The 21,460-nt window shown below is 42.0% G+C and overlaps 1 protein-coding gene across 27 annotated transcripts in view; it reads right to left on the reverse strand.

Annotated features, from left to right (window-relative positions):
* CADPS (calcium dependent secretion activator) overlaps positions 1-21,460 on the reverse strand; it is a 467,297-nt gene that overhangs the window by 57,149 nt on the left and 388,688 nt on the right. For 14 of the 27 annotated variants that reach the window (XM_032867302.1, XM_032867279.1, XM_032867292.1 and 11 more), the window contains 4 exons: positions 21,300-21,447; positions 13,859-13,873; positions 12,922-12,996; positions 11,961-12,044 (listed from right to left, as the gene is read on the reverse strand). In XM_032867302.1, coding sequence (XP_032723193.1) covers positions 11,961-12,044; positions 12,922-12,996; positions 13,859-13,873; positions 21,300-21,447 — 322 coding nt within the window. The remainder of the gene's footprint in view (positions 1-11,960; positions 12,045-12,921; positions 12,997-13,858; positions 13,874-21,299; positions 21,448-21,460) is intronic. The other 13 variants (XM_032867304.1, XM_032867301.1, XM_032867290.1 and 10 more) reach the window with 1 other exon arrangement.

Here is a 21,460-nt window from a genome sequence, read left to right on the forward strand (position 1 = left end):
AAAAATACTAAAAAAAAAACTGAGTGGTAGAACTTTCAACATTTTAGTCGAGAAAGGCACTTTGCAGGAGGGATGTGTCTACTCCAGAGTAACTTCTTCAAGGTTTTTGGTTGACTGGGAACATGATTCTGAGATACGTCTTCTACAAAGGCAAAAGCAAAACCTAGCAAACCCTCCCCCCACTCCATCCGTAATCTGGATGCTCTATGTGCATCTTGGGAAGATGAATACATTGTTAGTGCCAACTGAGGGACTGACTGCCTGGGGGAGACAGAATGTACCAGTGGGTGGATGTACTGGGACTCTGTGTGCGGGTGAGCAGTTGAGCAAACCTCAGTGGCTCCTGTTTGGGGCCAAGTGACAATTACAGGGAAAGCCCCTTACAACACTCCTGGAGGACTGGAGAGAACCACAACCTAAGAAGTGTACCTGCAATCATAGAGAGCAGGATGGATTCCCCAGGTCTGCCACCCAGGGGCTGAAACATCTTCTTTGCTGGCTGAAGATCAAGGGTGTTTCTGGTCAATAATGGAGTGCTGTACACACACAGGCACCACGTAAATGCTACAGAGAGGACATACATCGTGAGACCATCTTCCCTTCCTTTCCTTTCTCAAAGGGCTGGAGTATATAGATGCTGTTTTTGCAGATGTGGGAACTGTGACACCAAAAATGTTTTATGAGAGGCTCACCAGGTGGCCACGGCTCAGAAAAATGATCGACCGGCTTTCTAAATCTGGAGCACATTTGAAAGAAAAGACTTAAACACTGAAATGTTTAAAAATAAGGTTTCCCTCAGTTGCTTATAAATAGAACCAATGTTGGAAAAGTTTTCAGATAATAGAATGTGAATATTGGAGTCCAAGTCTGGACTCTCCTGCCATCTCATATACTGGCTCTGTGATTTTGGGAAAAACAATTGTTTAGTTTTCACATGGACAACACAGAAATACCAGATACCTGCTATATATAGTCGTACACAAAACTATGGACGCATTTACCAATGACTGAATGCCCAACTGACACCATCTTATCTGATACTTCTAACAACTTGTCCTCTCATTTTATAACTGAAGGAAGTGTGGCTCAGAGTAGTTAAATTGCTTTCCTCAGGGAACACAGCTCAGAGCTAGGATTTGAACCCAAGTGGGCCTAACTTCAAAGTATCTGCCACTACATTATACTTCCCTACCTTACTCACAAGATAATTTCCCAAAGTCTGAAGATCAAGTCCAGATGATGACTGTGGAGATAATTGTGATGACAGTCACCCACTACCACAAATAGGACCTCATATGTAACTATCATGTAACCATCATGGATATTCTGAAATGACCTCGGAGCACCTCTGCAGAGCTTCTGAGGGGCTGGGGAAAGCGGGGAGAGAGCCCAGGCTTTCCTAGAAAGCGTCCTTAGGCAAGAACACGAAAACCCTGAGTTGTAGGGCTGTTGGTTGATTGCACGGCTTCTGTGAATGTTCATAAATATTGATTGTGATTAAACTATTATCATAGTAATGAGGGTAATAATGCCTCCTACAGCCCATCCCACCACACTACTCGAAGTCCCTACCTTTCATTAAACAAAGAGCTGCTGGCACTGCTGGGGAGTTGGGCAAGAGGCAGGGAAATGATCTCTATTAAGCAAAAGCATTCTGTTCCATGCACTGATTAGGAGCTGCAGCCTCATTAATGAGAATTGTTCGTATCTCCTGTTGCTCAGGGTACTGTGCTCCGAGACTGGGTCCAGGAAGTGTATGTTCTCATCTCTCTTCCCCCCTGGGGCTTCCGAACAGATGCCCAATTGAAGTAGGCATGTTTTTCCTTCCAGTTTCCCTCATTTCTGTCCCAATCTTTCATTCCCAGAGAGGATTTCTGCAAGGCTCAAAGGCTCCTTCAAACCCACCCTTTTAACGATGACTGAACAATGGCTGCATGCTTATTATTTGCCTGGCATAAGGCTAAGCACTTTACAAGTAATTAACCCTCACAATGGAGGGCATGATGATTATTGACATCGACGGATGAGGAGACTGAACCCAGAGAGGTTTAACAACTTCCTCAAAGACACACAGCTGGCACCAACATGTAGCGTCCTCAGAGACACAAAGCTGGTGTCAGTGTGGGTGTGTTGGACTCCGGGGTTTGACCTCTTCACGACGCTGCACTCCTTTTCCATTTGTCTATTTACACAGCATACTCTCATTTTAGGACAAATTTGGAAGTAGAAACTGAAAAGCTTTAATTTCATAAATTCTCCAAGCAGATACAAAGGCTTATTTTTATTCCATCATGAGTGGAGCTTCTGCCCATCTCTAGTATTTTTGGGTTTTCTCTGCCTTTGGAACACCTCTCAACATTGAGAAGCCCAACAGAATGAAAGCTAGAAGAGGGCAAACACCATGTCTTACTTGTGTCACTCTGGATTCCGCACAGCCTTGGCACTAAGCAAAGAAGGACTGTGCCGTCATGATTCAAAGTTCTGTTTCTGCATGAGGTGATCATCTGTAAGCCCGATTCCCTTGCCCCTAGCTGCCTCAGCCTGAACTTGAGAGCACGCATTGTTTGCATCACCACTAGCAGTGATAACTTGTCCATCAGAGTCAGTCTAGGTCTGCTGCACATGGAGAATTTTTTTTCCTTAACTCAGATAAAGAGTGGGGATGACAAACAAATGGATGAGGGACAAGGTCTGGGTTCTGTGTCCAACGTATCTAGATGTTCAAGTCATTTTCCTTCTCTGGTCTCAGTTTACACAACTGCAAAATGGGGGCATTGAGAAGGTATCACAACCTCCCAAACGTCTGGCATCAATACTACCTTCCTGACTATGGCTATGGTTCATGTACTGTCTGCACTATATTTACTTCTATACTTAATGTTCTTTTTTTTTTTTTTTGAAATATTTTATTTACTTATTTGATAGACAGAGATCACAAGTAGGCAGAGAGGCAGGCGGGGTGGTGGGGGGAAGCAGGCTCCCTGCTGAGCAGAGAGCCCAATGCGGGGCTCGATCCCAGGACCCTAAGACCATGACCTGAGCCGAAGGCAGAGGCTTTAACCCACTGAGCCACCCAGGCGCCCCTATACTTAATGTTCTTTAAATCGCCACACTTTTTAAATACTTAATTATAAAAAGAAAATGTTTACCACTGCCATAAATGGAAAATCAGTACCAAGATACAATCAAGAGGAGAAGGAAGTAAGAGTAAAAGTACACACAAATAAATACAAATAACATCATTACATTCTAGGTAGACATGGTTGCCGCAGAGGGTACCAAGCCCCAAAACTGCTCCCTCTTTCTCTCTTTTTCTCTTTGTTACACGTGAAGATTTGAAATTTTAGAGAAGTGTGAGAGACACGTAAGCACTCACTGGATACTTTGCACTTGATATAAAGATAAGGATGAAAATGAAATTAAAAAGGGGATCATTCTAGGGGCACTAGGTGGCTCAGTGGGTTAAGCCTCTGCCTTCAGCTCAGGTCATAATCTCGGGGTCTTGGGATCAAGTCCCGCATCGGGTTCTCTGCTTGGCAGGGAGCCTGCTTCCCCCTTTCTCTCTCTGCCTGCCTCTCTGCCTACTTGTGATCCCTCTCTCTCTGTCAAATAAATAAATAAATAAAATCTTTAAAAAAGGAGGGGGATCACTCTTTCACAGTGGAATTGGTGTTATTTAATGCAGCATTTTTGTGGCATCTAACATCACCTCAGGTGCCATGTGATACATCTCTGGTGCTTGGAAAACACTCAGGGATATGTAGAAAGGAGGAAGGAAGAGGAGGAGGAAGAAGAACAAGAGGGAGAAAGGAACCATCCTGTTTAGCAGCATGTGCCAATTTCGTGGTACAATTTGACCTGGCTCCATTATGAGCTGCCAGTGGGACATTATGAAATGCAGAGATGGGAAGAGATGTGGAGACGTGGTGCTCTCCAGCAGGGAAGAACTGAGTAGACAGAGTGCATCACTGGAAACCCTGGACCAGAAAACCTCAAAAGCTCCTTCAGTTGTAGGCACCCTAGATAGTAACGTCTAGACAACGAGAGCTAAGATCTTAAAAAAAAAAAAAAAAAAAAAAAAAAATCTATTCTGACAACTCCTAGCCTAGTAATTTACATAGAGCAGTCATGAAAAACATGGAGGCAGATCAAGTAATTGGTCCTACTACTCCGGACTCAGTGACATAACCACAGTAAGAACCATAAAAACAGCAATAGTTAACATGTATCAAATGCTTACCTCATTCCAGGCACATAACATTTTCTCATTTAATTCTAACAACATCACGTAATAGAAGTCTTATTATTAGATCCATTGTATAGGTCAGTCAACCAAAGTCAGAGCTTAATTAACCTGACCAGGACTGTACTCCAGTAAGGGGCAAAACTGGACAAACAAGTAACCTAGGTGGATGTTGAAATAAACCTGATTCAACCTAAAATAAACATGGGGAATGGGTTATTCAATTCCGGTTAACTGAATATTTTGGTTAAAAGGTATTCTAGAAAATGTATGAATGAAAAATTCTGAAAGAATTAAAACACTAAAGGGATACCGGGGTGGCTCAGTTAGTTAAGCGTCTGACTCTTGATCTCAGCTTGGGTCTTGATCTCAGGGTTGTGAGTTCAAGACCTGTGTTGGACTCCACACTGGGTGTGGATCCTACTTAAAAGAAATAAGAATAAAATAAAATAAAGTAAAATAAAGCAAAACAAAACATTAAATGCTAAAATACATTAAACTTACTGGAAAACATCTCTGACGAATCAGAATTGTGAGTACAAGGATGTGCTGAAATGGAGCTGTAGAGTTTTGGTTGATCCTGTGATGAAGAGTGATTTGGGTTGCTTAAGAGAAATGATTACTATGCTAAAGACCGACCAGGTGAGAGAATAGTTAAAAGTGCTGGGTTCATGTAAACCTTCTTACAGGTTGAAGTTGAAGGCAAGCCCAAGGGCTATTTCCTGGGCACCCACAGCATGCCGGTGTCCTGCCGGATCACTTTGCACCGTAGTTGTAATCATCTCATCAGCTCTCCGAAAGAGGCACCAGCTCCCCCACTCAACAGATTGAGGCTCACAAATGGTCACTGACTTGCTCACATTTCTGTGAATCTGGGTTTCACAATCATAGCTCTCCCTCCAACTTTCTGGTGATAAGCTTCCTACCACAGGTGGTTCAGAGGTCAGGGTGGCCTCTCTAGCTTTTAATTTCAGAACACTTATTTCGTGTTTGAAGCCCCACCTGTATTCATTAGGTATTTATTTCATAGCTGACACTTCTAGGACCCGGTCGCTCAGCATCTCACAGTCTGGAGAAAATTCTGTGTCTGTTGTGTGTCTGTCTGTTTACTAGAGAACATTAAGGGAAAGAGTTAACTCTGGATGCCTCTTTCCCCTTCTGAAAAGTGTCTGCAGGGCTGCTTCGGACAGCAGGTATGTTAATTGTCAACTGTGTTTTCAAGGCAAGAACTGGAAATGAGAATGATGTCCTACTAGGTGATAAAATTATCTGTCATAAACCCCAAAGTGGATGTCAAGTTCTGAACCATTGGGAAAGGGCTGATGAAAGAAGTTGGTCGAAGCCATGGCAGATCAGTGCTTTATAGTTCTTGAACACTTCAGAGCATGGGGTTTTTTCCTGAACAAACTACATTAGACAAAACAAGTCTTGCCTTCTGATGATGGCTCAAAGCTTCAAGATCAGACTACAAACCCAACATTACTGATAACAGTAGCCAGTCTCTCTGTGACCTCTCTCAGCTTCTCTAGCTGAATCAATTTTGGATAATGTCCCTTGTAAGCCCTTAGATCCCATCACCATGGGCAAGTTCCTTCATTATCAGGCTGTCCCTTCATTAACAGAGTATCTGTTCCTTCACTCCATGCCTGTCCTTTTCCTCCTTTTAGTCTGGCCTTTCCCTGAGTCACAGTGGACTTCTCCTTCCCAGAATGTGCTAGACCTTCTCTTTCTCCTCTGTGTCTTTGTACCCTGCACTCTTTCTCCTTTTCTTTGCTAGATCCATTAGATCTCAGCTCAAATGTCACTTCCTTCATGGCTTCCCACGCGAGGTTGGGTACCTTCAGGCTCTTGTTCCATTGCATCAGCTACTTCTCCCTCTCTCTGGAAAACTGCCACACATGTAAATTACTTGTTGAGAATCTATCTCCCTCATGAGAATATGTACTAAGAGGCATGATCCCTCTTACTCATTGCTATGCCCCCAGTGCCTAGCATCAAGTAGGTACTCAACAAACGCGTTGAATGAAGGCATAATATAAAACTGAAGATTATGTGGAAAGCACAGAAAAAGCGAGGGATTGTGAATGTCTATTCCTTTGGTTTTATTGCAAAACAGCTGGTGCGTAAATTACTTACAAAATATTATTGCTGGTAAGATGTGAGAAAAAACAGAGGACTTTCCCTTAGAAATGGTATCAGTAAGTGGATGGTTCCTGAAAGGGTTGCTAACTGACTTCATTCATGAGTTTCTCTGGTTCTATGGAGAATAACATTCTGGAGCTAATAAAGGAGTAAATCTAATGTAGAGTCTCTATGACTTGAGACAAACAACTCAAGTTCTCTCATCTGTAGAATAGGGATAATAATCAGATCTATTGCACAGGGTGACTGGGAGGATCGATGAGGAAATGCATGTGAATCACTTAGCACAGTTCCTGACACAGTAAATGTTCAGTAAAGGGCAGCTATTACCACCACGGTTGTTGCTTCTGTCCAAGGAAGGTACCTCCACTCCGAAGGAAGCCACTGACCTGAATCACTTGGATTCAGCATCTGATAACCGCTGATGTTACCCTCTGAGGATAGAGCAAGACCTCTCCGTCTATACCACCATCACCAGCCCACACTACAAAAAGCCATCTCTCCTATGCTCGGCATTCCCTGAAGCCAAAGCAAAAATGGGACTTCATCAGAGATAACACTAACAATTATGAACACTCACCCCACTCTGAAATTTGAACTGCTTCCTGACCACAATGTTCTGGGGACAAAAGTGAATTCCTTTGATCCAGTTCTGGCTTTTGACCAAAGTGGCAGTCTTGTTCTTTGGCATGACATCAAGAGCTCTGACAAAAGCTGTCTATGCTGCTGGTTGATCTGCACTTAACACCAACCCTAGTCTTAGATTCTAGCAGGAAGAAGCATGTCTACTTTGTTTAATTTCTAAGTGGCAAAACAATTAAAATACTAGCAAATGGAAAGAAAGGGTGAATGAGGGTGATTTGAGACCTAGGACATTGGATATACGGTGGGGTCTGGGCCCCTGACAGATCTGAACGGGGCTTTATCCTGCCGGTCCTGAGTGGCTTCCATTTCCTTCGTGAGCATCTCAAATGGACTGGCTTGATGGGGGAATCTTGAGTGAATTCTAGGGGCCTTCAGAGGATCTGAGGTAATTTATTCTGACTGTCAGGGGAGTGGGTATGGGCCCCTCCTACATCATCACTTCTCCTTGGAGGCTCCAGAGTTTATGGGAGAGAGTATGCTGGTCAAGCTGGAGGGCTTAACCTCTCTAAGCCTCAGTCTGATCTTCTGCACAAGAACGTTGCTGGGATGGCAGTGTTCAGAGGATGCAATGAGAAAAATGTATTTAAAGCACTTAGCCCTGTGCCAGGCACTTAGCAAGTGCTTAAAGAACAGGAGCGGTTTCTCCTGTCGCTATTTTAGACTTCTGAATTCATCTAATAAAACCATCGTCATATTATACTGAATGGAATGAAAAGCCAAGTGTGGCACTGTGTTCCAGGTCACAGGGCAGTCGGGTGAGGGGCAGGGCTGGGACCCCATCCCAGGTCTCCCCACTCCTGGGCTGTCTTTTTCCTGTACACCACTGGCTGTCAGGACTCATTTGGTGCAGAGGAGCTCTTCAAGACCTCCTTGCAGGGGGCCTTCCACATTGCCCCCTTCAATCAAGTCTCCACCTCCAATATGTGCTCAGTCTCTAAATCCTATCCATGTTCCTTCCAAAATATCCTGCAGAAATGCCTCTTGCTTTCCTGCCTCCTGGTCATTGTAGTTGCTGTTCCATCTAGAGGATTCTCCTCTTTTCAGCCACAGCTGACCCCTCTTAGTTTCAGCCTATGTCTCCGCAGAGACCCTCTGTCACCTCCTTGCTAAAACAACCCTACCCCCATCTCCTTTCTCTCTTTCCCTCCCTTTCTTTCCAGTTTGTGGCCTGTACAGCACTCCCCCTCTTTAATTCTCTTTCCTTTTTTATTGTCTGTCTGTTTTCCTAAATGTAAGCTCCAAAAGGACAGAGAACATGTCTTCCTTGCTCTTTGCTGTGTTCCCAGCAACCAACACAGCGCATGACACAGGTGCCTAGTAAATACATGGTAGGTGAATGAATAAAGGAGCAAATGAATGAATGAGTAGATTCCAGAACTAGCATATTGGTTAACACCTGGATAGGACTAAGGAAAGTATTTTAATTTGTTTGGAGAGAGACCTAGGTACCTGCTTGTCCCCCTTCCTGGCCTCCTAAAAAAACAGTGTGAGGCTACCCACCAGACAAGGACCCTTCCAAGCAGGCAACCCACACAAAAGCACATCTTGCAGTCAGGGGAAATGGGCGGATAGTTGCTAATCGCGACTTCCAACTGGGCTGATCTTTCCAAAGTTCGAAAGGCGCCTGCCTCCAGAAATCCCAGGCTGCTCCTGCTGCTGAGGCTGGGGAGGGAAGAGGGGAGGGGCGCGCCTGGACGCCTCTCGGGCTGGCACGAAGAAGCCACATCTCCTCCTCCCTCCTCCCCCCAGCTCCTCTCCAAGAGAGGAAGCAATGCAGATGGAGACGAGAAATAAATATTCCTGCCTGCTCTGTGCCACTGCAGACGTTTTCCAAAATGTCTGGCTTGGACCATGAAATCAAGCCCACCCAGGAAAGGAGGCGCTCAGCAGGAGAAAGAGGGGGAAAGGGTGGCATATTTGTCGATACTTGTCAGCTTTCTGGGGGGCACAGCACATGGCTCATACTTGGCAGCCCTGCTGAGGTGGGGATGTGGTAAGTGCACAGTAATACTTGAAGAATTGAATCAGAAATGGGAGCAGAGTTAAGGAAATCCTGCCAGGGTGTCGGCACCACCTCTCTTCCTTTGTCCAGGGTCCCGGGACTCACAGCTGGCTCTCTCCTCATTGATTTCCCGGCTCTTTCCACAATGCCTGCTGCCCCTGCTCAACCCTCTGCCCTCTCCTCCACTCCACTCTGGCATAATTCATACAACTGGGCGGCAGGAAGTCTTCAAAGGCCCAGTGAAATTTGGGCAGGAGCTCAGAATTCCCGTGCGGAGATAGCTATTCCTGCCACCTCTAAGCACAGCTCGCGTTCTCCGACGCTGGAATACCAGCAGGAGATGAGAACAGAGGCTGCAAATGATAAGTGGGTGCTTTTGGCCGTGGGATGGCCAAGTGTGTGGGAGAAGTGTCACTAAGGAAGGGAAGTTACAGGCCCAGCAACAGGCACTGAAGTGTTCTGCAGTTACGGGGACTTCACTAGGCATGCTGAGAGGCTGCAAAATGTCTCAGGAAAGAGATGAGAGCATGAGAATTGCAGCTTGAAAACTCCTGCCTGGGCTATGCTGGGTCTTCTTTGTTTCTCACCCTCCAATGAGAATCCCCCTGGTACGGTGTCCTCTTACTGCTGCCATGGGGACCCCTTCCCCCAATTCTACTGGGAAGTCAGTCATGAGAGCTGACTTCTGAGTTCTGCTCTATAAAAAGCAGAAGGGCTTTCCTGGTTTGCACTCGTTCAAGTCCAGTACAGTAAAAACACTTGCTTAAAATGAAGACTTGAAGAAAGTGGTATCTTTGGTGAGTGTCAGGGGAATGTTTTCCAGAAATGCTGCAGATAATTCTGCCTCTTTTTACCATTTCCATGACTTTACTGAGGAATGAAAGATTATCTACTATTTCCCAGTCATGTGCCCTGAATCCTTCTTTATGAATCTTCCCCACTCATCTGCCCATCTGCCTTCCAGTGCTAGGCAACTGCCAGCTGAATCCCACTCTCTCTAGGAAGTTGTTCAATGGTGGGGGGAAGCTGGCAGGAGACCTGGCTTCCTATCTCTACTCTGCCCATTGCTGTGTGACCTTAGACCAATTACTTCCCCTCTCTGGGTCTTGGTTTCCTTGTTTGTCAAAGGAGCGGCTTGATAGGTGTCCTTTCAGCTGGGACACATTATGGGTAGTTCTACAGAGTGCTGTGGGATAGATTTCCTATTGTCACCATCATCTACCCCACCCCACCTTTACCACTAAATTCCAGGGACTGAAGCCATCACATTTCCAGGGCTAAATTCAATCCTTATATCTGGAAGTTCAGAGCTGCATATTAAAACAAGCTGGGTATGTGGATACATGGACGCTATCTAGAATTGTTCTAAGTATTTTTTGCCTACATTTCCCTAATTCCCAGAAAATCTAATGCATGGGAAATACCAGTGTAAGGCATATTTAGGGAGAACTTGAGTGTGTGTGTTTTTGCACTGTATAATAATCATGTTAGTTATCTTTCATTAGCGATAGCCACCATTTATTGAGGCCTACTTCATGCGAGGACTATGCTATGCTCTCTCACTTACATTATTATCTCCACAACAGCTCATCATAGAAAACATTATCCATCCCTCACTCCATACATCACGGTAGGCAACCACCACGAACACATGAACACATAAACCCTAACCAAAATTACAAAATAGCACTCCTTCCCAAAGCCAAAACCAAAACCAAAGCAAAGCTGAGGCTCAGAGAGTTGAGACAGTTTCTGAAGATCACACAGCTGGTTAATATTGGCAATGGGATTTGAACCTGGTTCTGCCAGATTGATGTTAACCCCTAACCCTGTGCTGGGCCTCATCTTGGCATTCAGTGCCTTTCTAGGAGATTCTTCATACGTTATGCCTGTTTTAAAGACCCAGAGATAATAGGACTTAAACTGATTGTCTTTCCTATGGCCCCGTCAGAGGAAAACACCTGGTCTCAGAGCCAGCAAAAACCCTGCTATCAGAAATGGCAGGAAAAGAAGCAGTGCCATAGGCACTGAGCACAAGAAGGGTGGGAGAACCAAGCCCCAAAGCAGCCCATTTCTAATGACTATCTCCATTGCTCATTTACCTACAGAGAATTAGACTGGCTTCTGCCCACAACCAAACTTGTTTCTATGCCTGTGCCCAACTCTGGCACAGAATTAGAGCCCCTCACAGTTTGTACAGACTCAATCATCCACTCCAGAGGTTGTAAACTCCAATGTTCCCAAGCCCAGGCAGGTACATGAATGAGCAAAATGGCCAAGAAGACACTAGAGGAAACTAGCAAACACATGTGTGGTCAATGGGGACCACCGTGACTCCACTCCAGCAGATGGTTACTATGCATGTATGCAGGCCCAGAGCTGTTAACTGTTCCCTTTATAGAGAAAGCCTGGAATATGGACATCCCTGTGAATTCTCCAGATTTTTAAATGTAGGCAACTAATTCAGTTAAGAAAAGTGTACCTGACACAGTGAGGACCAAACAAAACATATTTAAAAGCTCTGTCTGACCTGAAGATCTCATTTGCAACTTTTAAAATTAATTTTCTGCATTTACAGATGGGGAAATGGTAGCCCAGAAACAGGAAGTCATTTGTCTGAGATTGCTAATGTGGGCTCAGGCCAGCAGCTCTCTTTTGGATACACATAGAGACATATGTGTGTGTGTGTGTGTACATACATATACATACATACATACTGTATATTCACAAGTGAAATAGAAATGATTTTGGATTACCTGCTGTTGTGAAATATCCTGCTTATTCTCCTAGTGTTACATTAGCAGTTGACCTTAAGTAACATACTTATACAAACCCAAACCAAATTGGCACGTTGGCACCCCGCCTCTAAACCCAAACCCAAACCCAAAATAAAACAAAAACCAGGCAAGAAAGAAGCTCTTTACTTACGGTAAATGACAAAAAAGAAGAAAATAAAGTCCCTTCGTCGTATCTGGATAATTTTGCCAGTACTCCTTCCAAGATGGTAACGAACTAGTAAAACAGCAAAAAAGAATTATTATTTCAAACTCTAACTGTTCACACCATGGAGCAACATTTCCCAATCACAGAGAGACTAGCAATGACCTCGCTCAGTTTTGCGTTCTATTATTTGGTTTCCACTTTTGGGGAAAGGAATAAATTGCTTTCACACATAAATATTTGACTTATCCGGCTTTCTCTTCATTATTATGTGATTGCAAATATAGCGTGTTACAGAAGTACAAAGTGACAAAATATTATTGAGTTGCATACAGCATGCGATAATATTAAATGCACTTTTCAAAATCCAAAACTGCGCAAAGCAGTTTTTACGTTACATATTAGCACTACATTTAATCCAATCTATTTTTATTTGTATTTTATCAGTAATTTGGGGGAAACAGAAGTTTAGCACTGGCAAATATAAATGTCTTCCCATTCAGCATTACTTAGTTAAAATTCTATAATTCATGAGGGTGACTGAAATAGCTTTATCTGACTTTTATGTTTTATTATGACTCTCACTGCATGTGAAACGAGGGGAAAGGGGGTTTTCAGGATGGCAGAATTCCTTATTAGCGTTTAACTTTCTGTTTCTAAAATCTAGCTTTGTCAGTGCTGAAAAACAAACATTTTCCACATAACCTAGTACGACATCTGGGGACAATTTCTTATTAAGTTAACACATGCCACTTTATCAATTCATCTTCACACGGCTCGCAATCATCAGAAAAAATCATTCCGAGCTGAGCCTGGGTGACGTACGATCTCGTTTCCTGAGAGATACAAGTATTCAGCTCAACTTTTTAACGTGTTACATTTTAATGGAAATGCAGATATAACAAAGCGATGTTCACAATGAAACATTTCACCTGAAGCTGAAGGTTACCTTTGCAACCAAGAGTGTTATCATTTCTTTAACAGTTTCTTCAATTAGTTCATCTATTTTTGAATGGTATTGATGCTAAAGAACACAGAAAGACAAATATTAGCATGTTGGGGAGGTGATGGCATTGCATCCGTCAGTAATTTTTAGACAACACAATTTATAAATAAAGCCTGGCCTGCAGACCCAGTTTATTTCCATACTCCCAGAAGCAGCTGTAAGATTCTGACTCCAGGTCTTTGATGAAGAGAGATCTGAAGCTCTTAAAAAAAAATTACCAGCCACATGGTTCCTCACCCAAGGCTTTTGATGGCTTTGATATGTGTAGATACATACACACAATTACAAATAGCATGCATGGATGGCCTCATGGCCTAACAGTGTGTGGGTCTGGAACTTACAAAACAAGATATCACAATAATTTAATACAGGGGATGAAAAGTTCTCTTTGGAAAACTGCTGGGGGATGTGGTTCAGAATTTGACCAAGACATTGGGACTGATTTTGCAAAAACTGTTCTGAAACCCTCTGATACTTTGGGTTTATGCCCCAGAGCCCACTCATTCTATATCTGGATGTTGATTGAGTGCCGAGGCAAAGTGCCATTTTCTGAACCCTTGTGGCAGCCATTCATTTTCTCTATTCATGGAAAAGCAAATCCAGGTTTAGAGCCTCCACTCAGACTCCTGTTAAGTTTTTCAATTTCTCTAACGTCCGCTGTCGATTAAATTTAAATAGTAATGCGAAAACAAACCCCCACACAAACAAAAATCTGCTGTAAATGCCAGGAAAAGAGGAAAAGCGATTTCAACAGAAAATACTGTATGCCAGTTCCTTGACATTTATTAGATCATTTTAGTATCCATTTGAATTATTCCATATTCCTTAATAAAAAATAACAATGCAAAACATTGTTATTTGGAAAGGAAAATGCACTTACCCACTCTTTAGCAAACTTTCAGAAGGATGATTAATTAGGAACAGAAAAAGAAAAGGAACAGTGCAAATAAAAATTAGGACAAAAGGACACATGAGAAAATTGAAATTAAACAAACCATTCAAAAAGCTAGGAAAACGTACAGAAATAATAAGCCATGGGAATGTGGTTTGATATTCTGATAACTGGCAATCAGAATTAATGAAAGCAAGTGAAGGAATGTGATTTAAGTTAATTCAGTAAAAGCCACAGGGGAATTTCCTCTGTAGTTGTAAGACCTGAATAAAGTCCCGGTGCAAAGTCAGGAAGTCATGTCACCTAAGAAAATATAGTTTAGTTTCCTCATCTGTAAAAAAACAGAATACTACTCACTCAGGACCAATGGTGGGGTGGAAAGGGAAGCCAGTACAAACACTGCTTTTGGAAAGAATATGAAGCAAACCCTGTTTAAAGATATTTAGTGGGTTTGTTCTTCTATTATTATTATTATTATTACTTCTTCTTCTTATTATTATTACTTAAGAACCATTTCCTGGTGGTCCTGTTCTCAGACTCACAGATCCATTGTGAGGATCAAGCGAGGATCCTCGCTTGGGAAAACATCTTGTCAACTGTAATTGCAATTCAAATATTATTTGTTCAAGTTCATAAAGCAGAAGCTAAGGGTAAGGAGATATGGTCTTAACGCTCGGTCCTCCAATTTTAGTTCCCTTTCAGTTGATTAGAGGAAAAACAATAAAGCAAATGGTCCATGTTGTGTAGCCCTGATGAATCAGAACCCACATTGGCTCTACTGCTAGCTCCTCGAAGGGATTTACTAGTAAGTGGCATAAACCTGAAGCTAAATGCAAAACTATCTGCAGAATTCTGTGCTAGAAACACAAAGAAAGATGTCAGAGCAAAAGAATTCAGGAATATTGACAGGGCTCCAAATTCATTTTTAGGTCTTGAGATAAGATCCAGTATTACATGCTTACTTTCCTCCTCATGTGACTGCCTCACTCTGCTTGATTTTCTTTGGATTACTATAAAGGATTCACATTTATTAAATTAATTATGAGAGTCAACTAACTTAGAAAAGCAAGCTGTAGGCTAAATAATACAATCTGAAACATTAAACAAGGTGCTTCTAACCTAAGCAAAGAACATCCCTGAGAATAGAAACGTTCTCTTGAAGAACCTGGCTGAAAGGGCAAGCAGAGCCAAGAGCTGTTGTTTTCCATGCACCAAGAAAGACACAGGCTCTTGGTCTGGGGTGTTAGTAATGTTATTCTTTCTTGAAAATCAAATAAGCATTTTCTTCTCAAGCAGGGGGAACCTCAAACCTTTCATTCTGGAAGAAGTCCAAACTGAAGGATATGGAGATGTGGTGGGTTGATGGGAACCTCTTCCCACCTTCAGTTTTTCCATGCCAAATGTGGCCATGACCACCCCACAGAGAGTCCCACTGTCTCTTCTTTTCATTCTAAACAAATATAATCATCTCCACTCCTGTTCTCATTTCTTTTTTTCTGTCACAAAAAAGTCATTTTGCTATGATTATTCTGCCTTTTCCTTCCATAAGAAACTTGAACATGTCAATCTCTGTTGGTCTATTTCCTCATTTCCTCATTGAGGCTAAAAATGACCCCTGTGAATACAGGAATCCTATTCACCTAACACAGTAGTGAAACAACACATGGAAATATGGTTTAGAAACTGAGAAGCAGTATATAGCAGTATTACTACTATTATCATTAATTGGTTAGCATAGTGGTTATATGTGTGTTTACATTTTTCTACACGTATGTAAAACCTATATATATATTCTGTTGTATATAAATTACAATCTGAATTAATTAAGACCTATTTTGGTAAAGAGTACAGTAGGGTAACGTCCCCTGTGCTTATCATGCATTAAAGCAATATACATCAAAGCAGTCCCCCATTCCTATGTGAGGAAGTGCAAAATGCATGAATTTCTTTTACCAGAGTCTCCTGAGACTCATTTGATTAACTTTAGCTTTTCTGGGGGCAATAGTGAGCACTCCGCCTTCGTTCTGATTTTTTGGGGAGATTATTTATTCCATGCACATGTGAAGGTCCATGAAGGGGTATAATCACTACCAGGACATCTTTTAGGTACCATCCCCCAATAAGATAATCTTGTCACAAGTCTCTTGCAGTCAGACAGACTATCCAATTCCATCTGCATCTCAATATGGGTGCAAAGAGGGATCCTTCCTGTATTTGCATTTTCTAGTTCACTCTCCGGGTGTCATTGGATTGGCTTGACCCTAGTAGTAGTAGTAGTAGTAGTAGTAGTAGTAGTAGTAGTAATGCCCATAAATTACATTCTGGGGCACTAGACCATGATAATAGCAAGGGAACTGCTAATCTTCAATGCTATGGAGAGTTTGGGGCATTTACTTCTGCTTCTGATGAGCTGAGCTACTGCAAATTCACAATCACTTTGTAAAAATCATTCCACTTGACTTCCTGTACTGCACATTTTGCCTTGTCATGGAACAGATTGTGTGTATGTTGTCTTTCTGTTAAGACCATCTGACCTTGGATATGAGATGAAAACACACTAGACCAAGTGAGAAACTATTTAATACACAATTTCCTCTCTATTGGTGCTTTGCAAATTTTAATGAAAAAATAAATATTTAAGATGGAAAAGTATGGTTAACAAATGCTTCAACAGCTGCATTTAGATGAGAATTTACCCTGGTGATGAAATTCAGGAAGTGATCTTGAGATGGGAGAACACTGTGTCACCTGGCCAGTCACTACTCTAAAACACTGAGGGAATTGGAATCCAGGTGGAAGCAGGTACTATAGCTAGATCTACACATGAGCTTAATATCCATGCTCACAAAGTAAAAACTATGCAAAAACATTGAACTGCTACCTATTCTCCCAATTTCTAGTCATCCTTGGCCAATCTCATTTTTACAATTCAGTTTACTTTGGAGATGAATATCCCCATTCTTCAAAATGAGAAAAATTACTGAGAGACCCTTCACATGAGACTTCCCATTGAAGTTTCACTCAAGGTCGGAGCCAGCAAGGTCCCTGAAAGGAAGTACATATTTCTAGAAAATGATGTTTGGTTTCATTCTGACTGACTATTCTCTGTCACTTGGTATTCGAAGATCATCAGAGGCCTCTATTTCCATGAGCTGTTCACATAGGTGTCTTTGATTCAACGATACTAAGGAGAAATGGCATAGCAGGTCTCTCTAGCGTAGCTTGAGAAACTGGCAGTCTCAGGATAAGAGCCACAGACTAGAACACAGTACTGGATGAGTCCTTAATAATAATAATTTGGTCTGAGAGGAGGGGTGTGGGAAGTGTGGAAAAATGGGAAATGTTTACCAGCTTTAGTTATTGTTTAAATTAAAAAAAGAAGAATGTTGAAGGACCGCCTGGGTGGCTCAGTCGGTTAAGCTGCTGCCTTTGGCTCAGGTCATGATCCCAGGGTCCTGGGATCGAGTCCTGGATCAGGCTCCTTGCTCAGCGGGGAGCCTGCTTCTCTTTCTGCCTCTGTCTGACACTCTGCCTGCTTGTGCATGTACTCTCTCTCTCTCTGTAACAAATAAATCAATAAATAAAGTCTTTTTAAAAAAAGAAGAATCTTGAATTATTTGTAAGGGATACATGACATGTTTTCTACTTTATCAAATAGAACACTGTACAGAAAGAGGCAGGCATTGCTGCTTAGCCTCAAAAATGTTACTGTTTGGGCATATCCAAGATAACATTCTAATCTGACATCCAGAAGTGAGGGAGCTTTATCCTCAGTTTCAACAAGCTCCGTATTTCTCAAAGGTTGTGTGTTGCAATGCTGTATCTCTCATGTGACAAATGATGACAGGAAGGTTGTATGAGTAAGGGACTTGCTCAAGGTCACAGAGTTTGGCAGCTAAGGTATAGCTTCCATAAGATGTACTTCTAAGGCCTAGACAACATGTTCTTCAGAAAAACACAATCCCAAGTTTAAGCCAAGGTTATTCTATTGTAGCACAGAAGTGATTAGTGGTAAAGATAAGAGCAGGATCCCCTTTTGACAAAATCAACTTGCTATTTTTCATCATATATCTCCAACCAGGGGCTACCCTTTGGCTTAACAAGGTCCATAGGTTGCCTGAAATGCAAAATTATGGGGAAGTATTTTTTCCCCTGGGCATTGGTTCCCCAAATTTCATCAAATTTTCAGTGGGGCCTGTGACAGTAACCCTTGCAACCCAACTCCCACTACTGTCCCCATAACCCAGATCAAAAAGAAAGAAGTTAAGATCAGAATGACTTGGCTTGTTTGGAAGGACTGCATAGCATCTGAGTAGGTGTGTGGGAGTTCTTTAAATATGGCCACAATTGAGTCAGTCTGAGGAGGGAATGTAAGAGCTATTGAGGGGAAAGGAGGCCAGTCCTAGTGCAACAATCCTTCCTCATCCTGGAATGAGGTCAGCCTTGTGAAACTCAGCTGAAAAGGACATCCTGGGAAGCTCCAAGGGGAAAGAGATAAACTGGACTCCATCAAACTTAAAAAAATGTGTTTAAAGGATACTACAAAGAAAGTGAAAAAGACAACTGGTGGAATGGGAGAAAATAGTTGCAAATCATATATATGATAGTGGTCTAGCATCCAGAATATATAAAGAACTCTTTCAGCTAATAAAAAGACAATTTAATTTTTTTAATGGGCAAAGGATTTAAATAGACATATCTTCAAAGAAGATTTACAAATGGTCAACAGACATGTAAAAAGATGGCCAACATCACTGCAAATCAAAACCACAGTGAGAGAGTACTGTACAAACACTAGGGTGGCTAGAAGAAAACAGATTAATTAGAAGTATTGGCTAAGTCATAGAGAAATGGGATTTCTCATACATTCCTGATGGGTATATAAAATGGTGTAGCTACTTTGGAAAACAGTTTGGCAGTTCCTCGAAAAGTTAAACACAGAATGACCATATGACCCAGCAAGTTCAAACCTACGTATATATCCAAGAGAGCTGAAAACACAGGTCCACGTGAAAACGTAGGCCCACATGAACATAAATGTTCATGGCAGTGTTACTTGGAGTAGCTACAAAGTGGAAACAACTCAAATGTCTATCAACTGATGAACTGATAAATAAGATGGGTATAGCCATATAATAAAATATTATTCAGTACAAAAAGGAACAAAGTGCTGATACATGTGACAGCATGAATCTTAAAAACATGGTGTCATATGAAAGATACCAGTCACAAAAGGCCACATGAGATTCCATTTATATGAACTGCTCAGAATAGGCAAGTTCTTGGAGACAGAAAGTAGGGTGGTAGTTGCCCAAGGCTGGGCGGGGTGAGGGTTGGGGAATTATTATTCATAGGTCAGGTTTCTTTTTAGGGTGATGGAAGAGTCTTACAATTGATTGTGGTGATGGTTGCACAGCTTTGTGAATATACTAAAAACTACTGAATTGTATATTTTAAAAGAGTGAATTTTATGGCATGTGAATGACATCTCAATTTTTTAAAAAAGAGCTCAAGGGGAGAAAAATTCAGGAGAGAGAGAATTTTGGAAAGTCTGAATTCTAAGGGATCTTAATGAACGTTAGAGTTCACCAAAAGCAGTTTTTCAAGTGGGCTCTGTGAAGCCTGAGAGACTTCAGGTAGGCAGTGAAGAAATGGAGGTGGAAAGGAACATGGTAGCTTGAGAACAGGGCTTCTAGACCCCCTGTCCTTCACTCTATCTAGAGCAGCTCTCATTTTATTTCACATGCTGGCCCTTCTTGGTAAGGTTTGAAGAACTGACATTGCAGCTCAAAAGAGTGTGAATTAAATTAGAATAGGGCTATTAGGGACACCTGGGTGGCTCAGTTGGTTAGGTGACTGCCTTCGGCTCAGGTCATGATCCCGGAGTCCTGGGATTGAGTCCTGCATTGGGCTTCCAGCTCCATGGAGAGTCTGCTTCTCCCTCTGACCTTCTCCCCTCTCATGCTCTCTCTCACTCTCTCTCTAATGGACAAATAAAATCTTAAAAAAAAAAAAAGAATAGGGCTATCATTTTATAGATGAGAAAACTAAGGCCCAGCTCATTTGCAACACAGCTGGGGTAAGAACCCTGGAGGCTGAAGACCCAACCTCTCCTTCAGGCGTGAGCCCTAATTTTAACTCCATTTTGGATACTGGGCCTCTACACCAATGACTCTCAAACTGTGGTCTTCAGACCAGTCGGCAGCATCAGCATCACCAGGGAATTGGTTAGAAATGCAAATTCTTGGACCATACCCCAGACCTCTCAGAGCCCTTGGGTCAGACCCAACCATCTGGGTTTTGAAAAGCTCTCTAGATGAGTCTGATGCTCACTGATATCTTCAGAACCATGCTCTAAGTCACTCACATGCAGCACATGGAGACATGAAAGAGAACCGAGGGCCCCTTACATTTGCCCCTAGTGCCTAGAACATAACCCCTGAGCAAATGTCCCTCCAAAGAAAGTCAGTCTGGAGCAAACACTAACATGGGTGTCTGAGGAAGCAGATTAGTAGGAAAAGAAGGTTGGAGATGATGTTGCCAGGAAGAGAATACCACCAACCCACATTTAAAAATGGAAGGTGCCGATAAGAGAAAATAAATAACGAATAAGGAGCAAATATAATTTAGTAAGAATTCTGAGCATGTACGGCTGGTATCGAAAGATCTGATTTAGGAGCAATTTATGCCAATTGGCAACAACACGAGAGTTGCCAGAAATGTTTCTGAATTAATTCTAAATTGGTATATGAATATCTAGCTGGCTTGAGGCCATTGGAGAAAAATGATCATGATAGTCTTTAATCAAGCCCGAGTTGCTGCTTCTTTCTCCTTTACATTTTAAATACCACTTTGGAATTGGAAACTTAGCAAAGGACTAACCTTTTGGTCAGGGAAGATTCACAATTGACTCAATCTAAGGAAATCAAAAAGTCTGTGATTTCTTAAAAATTCAGAACCTGCTGGTTTTTACCCCTGGGGATGGGGTAGCAGAGTGATACAACATTTTACATCCTGGAGTTGCTTGATGAAAGAAAGAGAACCCTCCTGTGGTCCAGATGTTCCAAGTGATAAAATGCACTTCAAATATGAAAATGACTTGCACTCTGGAAAAGAGATCTGTTGGAGATACCAGCCTAATAGATAAGGTCATTGCATCTTATTTGACTTGAAGGAACTTTATGGCCACCCCAACTCCAGCCACGAATCACTTCCAAGTGACTGGCATTCTCATTAGCACATGCCTTAGAAATTTATTTAACAAACAGATACCAAACATTAATCTGTAGCTTAACCCACAAATGTTAGAAAGATATTTCTGAAACTAGTAGACCAGTGTAGATGGAAGGAATTTGTAAAGTTTTCTTTTACATGATCAATGGAGGGGGGAAAAAAATCTGTATTTTTTTTTTTTTTTTTTTTTTTTTACCTCTTGGCCCATTTCCATGCTGCAAAGTTTTGTTGATTGAGCTTTGGCATCAACCATAACATTAAACATGGTGCATATTGACTGTGGGACTCGAAAATCTGTTGATCGACTGGTTTTTTGCAGCTTAACTTCAAATGCAATCCTGGTTCTATTAAAACAAA

Source organism: Lontra canadensis, unplaced genomic scaffold (assembly GCF_010015895.1).
Source record: "Lontra canadensis isolate GAN:19392208 unplaced genomic scaffold, GSC_riverotter_1.0 scaffold34, whole genome shotgun sequence".
NCBI classification, from domain to species: Eukaryota; Metazoa; Chordata; class Mammalia; order Carnivora; family Mustelidae; genus Lontra; species Lontra canadensis.